This window comes from Syngnathus typhle, linkage group LG20, assembly GCF_033458585.1.
Source record: "Syngnathus typhle isolate RoL2023-S1 ecotype Sweden linkage group LG20, RoL_Styp_1.0, whole genome shotgun sequence".
NCBI classification, from domain to species: domain Eukaryota; kingdom Metazoa; phylum Chordata; class Actinopteri; order Syngnathiformes; family Syngnathidae; genus Syngnathus; species Syngnathus typhle.
The window spans coordinates 2,866,314-2,877,018 of record NC_083757.1 but is presented as its reverse complement, the minus strand read 5'-3'; the positions used below and the strand labels follow the sequence as shown (position 1 = coordinate 2,877,018).

Genomic DNA, 10,705 nt, shown 5'->3' with positions numbered 1-10,705 from the left:
CGTTCATTTGCACTGCCAACAATGGCTTCCTTCTTGAGATAAGTGCCAACTTTCAGCACATATTCAATGACAGGGCTGCCCATCACAATTTACCACGAGTACTGTAGCCATGTGCTCTACGTGTCTTTTAATATTTTCATTTCCTGAGGGGATGAAAAACTATTGTCAAGCCACATATCTCGTTCAGCCTGACGACTTAACTTAAAGATCAGTGTGAGATCAGCAGTATCATTTTTGCCGTTTACAAAATGATCTTACAGCTTTAGCCAAACCAAGTTGCTGCTTTTTCCGCCCCCCCCTCCCCAAACCTTCACGATTCGGCTTCCACCCTGAAGACGAAACTGTTCATTCAGACATTGACGTCTCAGTTTCCCAGACGAAATGAAACCCCCGGCCTCGAGGCAAGTGTGCGTACTGTCCTGTCACTCAGCCAGGTGGACAACTTCTTCTTCCCCTACCTGATGTCACGTGGGAGGGGCCTTGCCGTCGAAGCTAGCTCCTCTCATTTCCCTGGCAAATGTAGTCACCACAACCAGTCACACTTCTCTCCTCCCTGCTCTACCACCACTCTACCGCCTCCTTCCTTCATCCCTCATTTTGCACAAGTCCCAAGAGGATAAGATGCCATGGAGGCCACGGGGGGAACGGTCCTTTGTGTCTGCTCGCTGCTGGTCCTCCTAACAGGTGAGCGCTGCTGTTGGGATGATGTGACTGATGTAGAACGTGGACAGGTGGAAAGTTTTTTTTGGGAGAAAATGCTAAGTGCGGCATTTGTTTTCAACAATAACACACGTCCGAGATGCAGTCTTAGTACCGAGCATCCTTCTCATTTATTATCCCCACGAAAATTCCTCTTTATTAACTAACTTCTTCTACTCTGATGTGTTAACAACACTGTTTGAAGTAACTTGTTTGAAGAGAATTTTGCGTGGCCTGTATCTCGTTTATTTACACACGCTTTCCATAATCCACTTCGCCTTTTGAATACCGCCAGCTCTAAAATAATACCAAAACAAGTCAGTGGAAAGAAGAAGTGAGCAACATCCCTCTTCTGTGACTCATTTTAAACCCAACGCATCAACAATGTCAACTCTCCCCAAATTTTAAGTTAGGGAAAAAAAAAATCCTCAAGTGTCTCATCTCTGGTATACACTTGCATTTCGACACGCATCGGCTGACTTTATTTAGTGTGCAAACAGCTTAGATGGTTGCAAAGGTGATAAGAGGCAGGTGTGTGTATGTATGGGCCTTCACTTCCAATTGTTTAAAAGTGCACGTTTGCCCCTCGTTACCTTGAAAGTGTGTTTCCATGTGTGTGTGTGGTATAATATCCACCATCACCACAGCAGCTTATGACCACAACAATGACCACTTTGTTTGGGGACAACAGTTAAGCAGCGGGCTGGGCACACTTGTCCTCATTTTGTCTTTTCACTAGATCCCAGCTGGTGTGAACGGAGGCACACGCCTGGCTTGTGACAACGCACGTGCACGCAACACACAGAAACTCGCCTGCAGGCCTCAGAGAGTTGACATGTTGCGAGGGTGTGGGTGCTGCAACGGAACGGCCAGTAGAGTACCGTTTTTTTCCATGTATAATGCGCAAAATGTAACTTATTTATTGTCCTAAAATCTGGGGTGCGCATTATACATGGGTACAATTTTTATTTTTTTTATCCGGATATCATACGGAGGCCGCCATTACAGATGCGCTTTCTTCTCTGCTGTTCACTTCAAACACGCTCCATACAAACACGCTCTCGTATCAGACGCTTGCTCGATTACCTGCTCGTTTGCTGTCACAATGTACCCTACACAAATCCGAAACATTTCTTTGCTATTGAGTTTGCTAGCGCATGCGGAGTGATACTGACCGGCAGAATAACATCCGGTTGTTCCCAAAGATGATCTTTTTTCTGAAATAATTTTACGTTCACGGACTTAAGTAGGAGTCAAAATTTGGGTGCCTATTATGCATGGGTACAGGCTTTTTTCCAGCATCGACATGCCATTTTTCGGGTGCGTATTATACATGGGGGCGCATTATACATGAAAGAAAACGGTAGTTGTGATAAACAGGATGGAAACGGGGAGTAAATTAGGAGGAAGTAGCATTTTGTGTGTGCATGTGTGAGTGAAACTTTTCACACCATATTTGTTTTATGAGTATGTATTGAATTGACTTTTGAGTGAAATGAGAAATGGGGAAAAAAAAGACAGTTTGAAGAACCCAAGTGAGCAAAGCGTGAGCGTCTCTTTGCAAGTTAGTGCCTCACGCTACCACCACCCCCTCACATGCTGTTTGCTCTCAGTCTGGCATCCAAACAGAAACAACTCCGTTCCACTTTTGCAACTTACAAGACGAAAACTGTGCCGAGAAGCAATGGGTAGTTGTGAAGAGTCTCCTGCCAGCTCAGATGAAATATTAACGATGCTTATGTAACACGATAAAGGACTGAAAAAAACAGAATGAACTCGATATACGCACGGTTAGAAGCATCAGTTGTTGACGCCGTAATTTGTTAAGCACCTGCAGATAAGCTTCCCTGGCAACTACTCTCAACAGCAGACAGCGAGGTGCTCCGGATTAACAGTTATTCAGTGACTTTAGACAGCCGCTGTGTTTGTTTTGCGTGACGTTAGCTTGAAAGACAGGTCCTGTTCTCCTCAAACAACAATGGCAGCATTGAGCTGTGTCAATATTAACTCATTAGTTTGAGGATCTGGACAACTTGGAGAAAAAGGATGCAGATAGGCCTCGTTAATGCTTCAACATGATTTTGATTAAGCCTGTTGGAGCAAAATAAAGACATGGGAAGATGACCTTGAAAAATGACCTTTTTCCACTTTACCGTTCGTTCACAGACGCAAAGTTCATCCACGTCCCTTCATCAACCCGTCACGGCATCGAAGGGAAGTCCTTATGCCTGCCCGTTGAGGTGTACTTCCAATTGAACGAGGTGGATATCCAGGGAACGTGGTCCCACACCTCGACGAGCGGCACCAGGACCACCGTGGTGACATTTACCAAAGTCTCCAACATCCCCGACATGATTTACCACGACCACATCTCGTTCAAAGAGCCCAATATGACTTTGCTGATACGGCAATTAAACCAGCGTGACGAGGGAATTTATCACCTCAACCTCAACGTGGTGTTTCTTAACAAGTCGGGGCAGATTTTCAAAGAGGAGAGGACAGTGCGTGTCACTGTTGATGGTGAGTGGAGTGACACATCATTTCATGTCACGTTTTTTGGTCGCAATCTCGAAACGTAGACTTTTCTATTTACTTCTCAGTTCCTGTATCCACTCCGATCATTGAGAAGAGCCCGTCTTATGCGCTGGTTGAGGACAAGGCCAACGTGACGTGGACATGTTCGGTGGAGAGAGGAACAAGGGTTGCGTTTCAGTGGTACAGAGACAATAAGCTCCTGGGTGTCAGTGACAGATATCATTTTTCCAAAGACAAATCCACGCTGCTCATCAGTCCGATTAAAAAAGAGGACAAGGGAAGTTACCGATGTGTGGCGAGCAACCCCGTCAGCCAGGAGGGATGCGAAAAAGCCGAGGAGCTCACCGTTTACTGTGAGTGGACGTTTGCCTTCATCGTCGAGCTCATACAAAGAAATTCATTTTGTGCAATGATTTGGGTGGTGGCTAATACAGAAAAATCTTTCCTGACCAATTTCTGCCCTCTGCAGATGGCCCGTACAACTTAGAGGTGAACTCCGAGCAAGGCCTCCGCACCGGGGGGGTGTTCACCATCAACCCTGGAGAACTGGTCTTCTTTGATTGCCAGGCTGATTCCAACCCCCCCAACAGCTACGTGTGGATCTCCAAGGGGCCCAACACGACCACGCAGGTCATCACCGAGGGCCCGCGATTGGAGGTTCTCTCCTACAGACTGGCCCAGGCTGAGGAGTACCTATGCCGCGCCTTCAACAATGTGACGCAAAAGCAAGACGAGACCCAGTTTACCTTGGTGGTCGCCAGCCTGGGAACAGGTGGGTGGAAAATGGCAGGAAGGAAAAGTGTTTCGGGGAATACCCATTAGATAAACATACGCACAATAGGTTAAGTGTCGTACCACCGATTCTGTGCTCAGCAGGGAAGTGGAAACCGGATTATGACTACCATGAAACATGAAGAGAGCATTTTTATCTGCGTTGCTAGGTTTCACCGCCTGCAGTCTGTATTAAAGTTCCCGTGTGTGGGAAAGTCAACACAGCATAACAGCTGTTGTATTTGCTGACAAGGTTTTATAGCACGGCGGGATTCTGCGTGCCGAACGCTGAACGTTGATATGTTGTCACGGTGATGTCGAGAAAAGCGAGGCGATGGCTCCCGCTGATTACTGGTTAGGGTTTAACTCGTCGACACAAGCTGCTGTGACTTAAATGGCTTTTGTTTTTCATCATCAAATCCAAATGGCTGACCATATGTACAGATTGAAGCCCACGTGCATGATGAACGTTAGTAGAACCATTGTGTTTGTTTGTTTATAGGAAAAGATAAGCACACCCAGGATCACAATGGCGTATCCCCGCTGGCTGTTATTACTGTGTGTTCTTTGTTCATCATCGGTGGCATGCTGCTCGTCTTTTTTAAGAAAGCTTGTCACCCAAAGACAGGTTAGTTGGCAATTTCTGCTAACTGTTGCATTTATATTTCTACATTTACAAGTTTCTCATGCATTTATTTTTCCTTTTCCTCTCTCCATCTTATCTGCAGTGCTCATGAGAATTTATAACAGGTAAGAATAAAATCAAACTATTATATTGAACTAATACAGCTAAAAGTGAAAATACTTTAATTATAATAACTGTTTAGCAGACTCATCTCTGATCAGGAACGACCACATCGATCAGGTAACAGAACTCTTTTGGAGACGTGTATTAGTCTTTGCTGTTCATCGCTCATCACATACTTTCATATCTAGACAAAGACAATAGTTCTTAATTTTCACTCACTCATCATTTGAGCTCATTCCTGCAATTCAGTTCTTATTTCAATAATATAGATTATACAGTACATTATGAGTGTTTTATTTTTTTAAATAACAACTGTAATGTATGATCCAAAAACAATAATAATGGAATACTATCTTCATTAACAGGCCATGAGGATGCAACTGAAGACTTTGGTATCTATGAATTTGTCTCCATACATGGGACCATAGAATCTGCTAGGGTATGTTTTTATCTTCTTCACGCACACACGCAAGAGCTGTTAAATTGATGTATTTCCCCAAACTGTCCTGCAGGTATCAAGCAAATCCCTGGCTCACCTGGAGTCAGTCCAGGATATGCACACCACAATCTATGATGTGATCAGGCATGTTCCCGAAACCCCTGGCCAGAGTTTGCTTGAGTGACTTTTAAGTCATCAACTTAAAAAGTTCAATTTGTGTTTGTTTTGAGGCTCTTGTCAAAGCCCAAGGCACCGCTGACTCCTTGTTTGCACTCGAGCTGATAGAGACCTGTGCCAGTACACAATCATATTGTGCTGTTGTGGTCCACATGCTAAGGCAGATCATTTATTTGGTTAATTTGACTGTATTTACTCAATTTGAGATGAACATACACAGGGTGATGTCAACGTAAGCATACCTAGAGAGAGAGCTCAAATTTATGAACCAAAAAATGTTCATTTCATGTTGTTCCTAAAGGAAAGTGAATTTTGAGACCGGTATTTTTTGTAACATGTTAATGAAAGAGTGAGATGAAAAACTGTAAATACTGTACATAGATTATACTGAGATTCTTTTAAAACACCTGTATGATTCTATTTCTATGTTTTCTTCGGATCTATTTATTCCTATTTGAAACCCTTCAGCTTGGTTCTATAAATGTAGCATTTGTCTGTGTGTGTATAAATACGAAAGCTGAATGATTGTTTTTTTTTTTAATTAATGTATAGTTTGCATTTTTGGTTTTTTAATTTAATTTCAATAAATATGTCAGTATGACATGATGGATGCCAAGAGCTTGTTGTGAAAGATTTGAAATCCTTGCAGACTACTCTGCTTGGTTATAGACATGATGAATTGGTATGCAATGTACCTGCTGTGATGGTGAGACACATGCGGGAGCAGACAGATGCTTCAGCATGCTGAGCGCGCTCCACCTGCCTCTGTTGGCACGTTGTCATGAGAAGATGAGAAATAAAATGTATACAGCTTGTGAGACAACCAGACAAAAATACACTGAGGTCAGAGGTGCACATTGGCTTCAGCACATTTGGTGGACAAGCCCACAGCTAGTTCTGTAGAGGTCCTCTCCATATGTGGGGCAAGGATTAATCTACCTGTCAAGAAATTTTAACATTCATGAGAATGTATGAATAACAATGAACACTTAATTAAATCAAGCTCTAATTAGTTTGTGACCTTGCCCATGAGCTATTCAGTAGTGTCCCTGGGTTGGGTCATACCATCTGTTCCATAACAGAGTATGCTTGAAGAGAGGCTCTTCATTTTGGCTGAATGCCTAACACCTAAGGAGAGCTTGCTCACCTTCATTTGACTGGGAAATAGCCTGGGGCTTCATTAAGGGGGAACTGTAGCTCATTGTGTCTGCTGCTTTTAACCAATATAACCCTGGAGCAATGTTGGTAATTGGTACAGTTACGCTATTGTAGTTCAATGGTAGTTGCTATTCGTTCAAAATATTTGACATTATTCAGTGCATTACTAGCAACCATTCACATCCATGGAGAAATAGGTTTTTCCAACATGCATGTTGGAAAGCCAGTGCTTTTTCTCCCCAGCAGAGGTCAGTAGAGTCCTTTGCATGATTTGTTTGGCAAAAATAGAAACTTATGTGATCAATTTAGTAGAGTAATGATGTGTGTTTACTAATGAATAAACAACAAAAAAGGGTGTTGTGAAGGCAGCAGAAGCCTTTGCTCCACGCAGACTGGTATTTTTTGTAACATAGATGTCATACAGCTTTTCTAGTAAAAAAACAACAACAACAACACAAGACTACATAATTAGTTTGGATTTCCTTTGAGGTGCCAATCAGTCATTTTTTAAAATATATTGTGGTTGCCAAAATTGCAAAGAGGACTATTATACCGTAAAACAGGTAAGTTGTTAAGCAAAATACAAAAAACTACGCTTCCCATGATGCATTGGATGAGTCAGGGAAACAGCGTCCATGTTCGCAGGTCACGTGACTGCCAAACATGGCTCTCGCCGTATTGATCAAGGCGTATCGCTGAAATGACAACATAGCTGGAACAATATCCATTGATATTATCACTGGCCACATTTCAGCGCTACAATGCAAAAGATAAAGTCTCTCATGGCCCGGCAGGTATGTGAAGTAACTCTCCGTAAAATTAGCTGCTGGGCGTTTATCGCAGACATAGCTTGAGAATCTGCTAGCACAACGGCTAAGGTGCTAATTTGACAGGTGTCAATATAGTAACTAATTAAAGTGGATAGCCCGGTGTATACTCTTGAATTGTCTTGACATTAAAACCTGTTATATGTGGGGGAAAGCTCACCAAATGTAAGCTACTGTACGTTCGTATATATCGGACATAACAATACAATAATATCTTGTTAATTACTGTTATAAATGTTGGTTTGGTACAAAGACATTTCAATAAACAAAAAGCCGTTGCCGTGGTTCATACTCTTCATCTCGTACAAGTTGAAGTGGCCGTAATATTTGCACAACATTCACATTTTATTTTCCTTATCTATAAATACATGACAGTGGAAAACCAAGTTTTGTTATTCCCACCTCTCGTATTATTATTATTTTTACTATTATTATTATTGTTATTATTATTATGATTGTCATTACTATGTTTATTACTATGTCAGCAGGGAATCGCTTTGATGTCCAGTATGAAGCTGATCAACAAGATTCCCTTAAACTATTATCTCAAATCAATTCCTAAAATGAAAGTGAATTGCCCAACTGTATTTGAATCTAATATTGTTTATTTCTGACAGGGTCTAAAAAGCCCTCCGGACAGCATGGCGGACCTCAGTCCTGTGGAGAACTTTAAGATACCAAGCAAGGTATACCATATATATCCAGTCTTTTTGAGATCCATACTATGGTTGTTGTATAGTGGGATCTTATTTTTCTTACTTTCCTGAAGGAGTTTTAAGGCAACATCTGGCTCACTGATGGTTGATTCATCACCCTCATAAAAAAAAAATGACTAGCAAATTTAAGATGGTAATGACAGGGTTGTAGTCCAGGTCGGAAAATGTTTGGGAAGATCTTAGACTCAGACCAAACACAATTATGGGAATGTTTATGGAATTAAAAATTCCACACATCCCTGTTTGAGTTCCAGATTTTTGTATAGAAAACAATAGACCTAGATAAATAATTGACAAACTTTTTTCCCATACTTAATCCGACCTATATGTACAAAAATATTGAAAAAATAAATTCACTTTTATTTAAGATGCGGGACATAATATATAATAAGTTATTAAAGTAATTTATTTACATGTGTTATTTTTGACAAATTTAGCCACAGGGAAATAGAAATAGAAAATACTTAATAGTAGATTAAGCTACAAGCTACATTTACCCTTTTCCATCAGCAGGGGCTCTCCTTGCTTTATTAACACAGCGCAGGTCTCGTTTAGATGCCACATGCACAGTCATAAATTAAATGTGAGGATATACTATAATGATGGTTTTCACTTTATGTCATTCGGAAAAGGCACAAGCCTTTTTGATAATTGGTTGTGTTAAATAATATTATGGTAAAAGTTAAATAATCTGCATTTATGTCTCTACAGACGCTCCCATCTTGGAAATAATAAGGTCCCTCAGCTTCCTAACTTAACCTTCATCTCTGTCTCACGAGAGTTTTCATGAAGCTCCCATTGTTCCGGAACTCTTTTATTTTCACAATCCTCCCGGTTGTCAAGGTCCATTTTATCCTTATCCTGATTGTCAACATTCAGCGAGCACTCGAGGCTTTGATATTCCCTTTGATTCTATGGTAGCATCTGTTCAGTGTCCTGCAATTTGAATGAAAATAGATTTGTAATTACCCCCCCCCCCCCAAAAAAAAAGAAAGACGTGAATATTATTGGATTTGCATGGAGGTTGAAGCTTTTTTTTTTTTTAGTCATGCCTCACGTCCAAAGTGGAATTTGATCAAAGCTTGGTCGCACGTGTGGCTCCAAAATAGTCTCTTACTGAGTCATTCAGGTTGAGATGGCTGGAAGTTTTGCGCATTACGGCAAGTCCAAGGGTGGCGGACGACCATGGAGGGAGGGGGCAGAAGACACATCCTTTTTGTTTTGTTCATCCGTCTGTCTTCTCCTGCCGCTACAACTTCCAGCAGCAATGAGTCATCCAACTCCCACACCCTCTCACTTTCTCTCTCTCTCTTTTGGGTTGATTTCCCACCCACCTTTCTTGGGGCGGACCGTGATGTCCTGTGCCTTCACCCCTCGTTTCCAATCTCAACGCACTCCCCCGCACATTTCCCTTGGGGCTCCTGCACTCTTCTTCACCTGAGTCAAATTGCACGCAAGAGCTTCATTCACACAATTCTCATCATGTTCTCTTGATCAGGCTCACCTTAGGAGTTGTACATCGCATGAGCTTAACTGTGGAAGATAGGGCTGAACGATTCATCGAATTGGAATCATCATTACAAAAAAAGGAATTTGGAAAAAATTGAAAATGCATTCATTGTAACTTTTTATCCTTTTATCCTGTACTTTTAACGATTTATCCTCTAGTTCCACGTCCAACTTTGCCAAATCTATTTTTAGTGGAAAATAATTTAAATGCGCTGATGCCTCAACGTATTGATTCTACACGTAAAAGAAGTCCGAGTCAGCGTTGCCTTCGGCGACGTGACATGTTTTATTTATGTGCGAACTCAAGTACAGTATGTATGTATGTTCTGTGTGTAAAGCTTCAAGAATTCCGAGGTGGCTGTTTTTGTTTGTGCTTCACTACTTTTATTCATCTCATCAGCTTCACCTTTACCAAGCTGACATTTTTTTGCCTTTTAGTGACAGTTTTATGATAGATTGCCATGGGCACCGATATCTAGAGGCTTTCGTGGATGAATCCAAATTATTTGGAAAATAACTTGACCTCTTCATAAGTGCCAAATCATATTTTGTGCCTGTTTTGGCGTGGGGTGCTTTTCAGCCTCACTCACCATTTAAATTGTTTTTGTGGTCCTTTACTAATACGTGAAAAAGTGAAAGGCAGATATCTGCCAAGGCTGATTCCGCTGAAACATAATTTAAACAATTACGATGTTCCCGGTGTTACTATTCTCCTTCAGTCCTGTAGGTAGCATCAATTCCTTTTTCAAAGCGCCACATATCGCAACCTTCAAAGATCCAAAAAGTGCACGTAAAGTGATTTCAGACTTCGCTGTAAGCAATAATTAATGAACTTTTCCTTGTTTCAAAATGCAAACTCAAACATTTCATCACACTTTGCTATTGACCTGCTGCCATATAGCAGCTCATTAACGTTGTCAGTGGACAGGGGTTGAAATCTAAAAGATTTTGCAGCAATAAGCCTTGGCAGATGCACAGCATGTTAATCAATAAGGTTCTCACAGATGTGCTCTGAAGGGAGGGAATCTCTTTTGGTATTTTCTTTTCCCCAGTCATTCATTTCCTCCCTTTGTTCCTCCTATGCCCTACCGATATCCCCCAAGAGAGGAGCCCAATGAAATAACAT

At 41.6% G+C, this 10,705-nt stretch overlaps 2 protein-coding genes across 4 annotated transcripts in view; both read left to right on the top strand.

The window, feature by feature from the left end:
* The first annotated feature begins 498 nt into the window (after window positions 1-498).
* Window positions 499-5,985, top strand: hepacam2 (HEPACAM family member 2). Of its 2 annotated transcripts, none has more exons than XM_061267784.1 (9): window positions 499-684; window positions 2,866-3,219; window positions 3,300-3,587; window positions 3,704-4,006; window positions 4,508-4,633; window positions 4,734-4,755; window positions 4,833-4,870; window positions 5,119-5,192; window positions 5,266-5,985. In XM_061267784.1, exons 1-9 carry the CDS (start codon window positions 627-629, stop codon window positions 5,374-5,376), a joined length of 1,374 nt encoding a protein of 457 aa, XP_061123768.1. In that variant the 5' UTR covers window positions 499-626; the 3' UTR covers window positions 5,377-5,985. The 2 variants fall into 2 exon arrangements, with proteins under 2 accessions (XP_061123768.1, XP_061123769.1); XM_061267785.1 differs by having other exon boundaries at window positions 500-684; window positions 4,836-4,870.
* A 1,177-nt stretch (window positions 5,986-7,162) lies between these two features.
* vps50 (VPS50 EARP/GARPII complex subunit) overlaps window positions 7,163-10,705 on the top strand; it is a 38,553-nt gene continuing 35,010 nt past the window's right edge. For both annotated transcript variants that reach the window (XM_061267126.1, XM_061267125.1), the window contains exons 1-2: window positions 7,163-7,321; window positions 7,972-8,040. In XM_061267126.1, coding sequence (XP_061123110.1) covers window positions 7,289-7,321; window positions 7,972-8,040 — 102 coding nt within the window. In that variant the 5' untranslated portion in view covers window positions 7,163-7,288. The remainder of the gene's footprint in view (window positions 7,322-7,971; window positions 8,041-10,705) is intronic.

Excerpts from the sequence above, each read along its gene's own strand:
- hepacam2 (XM_061267784.1), top strand. The coding sequence starts at position 627 with ATGGAGGCCACGGGGGGAACGGTCCTTTGTGTCTGCTCGCTGCTGGTC. Across the intron at positions 3,220-3,299 it reads AGTGCGTGTCACTGTTGATG|TTCCTGTATCCACTCCGATC; the intron begins GTGAGTGGAGTG and ends TTTACTTCTCAG. Across the intron at positions 3,588-3,703 it reads CGAGGAGCTCACCGTTTACT|ATGGCCCGTACAACTTAGAG; the intron begins GTGAGTGGACGT and ends TGCCCTCTGCAG.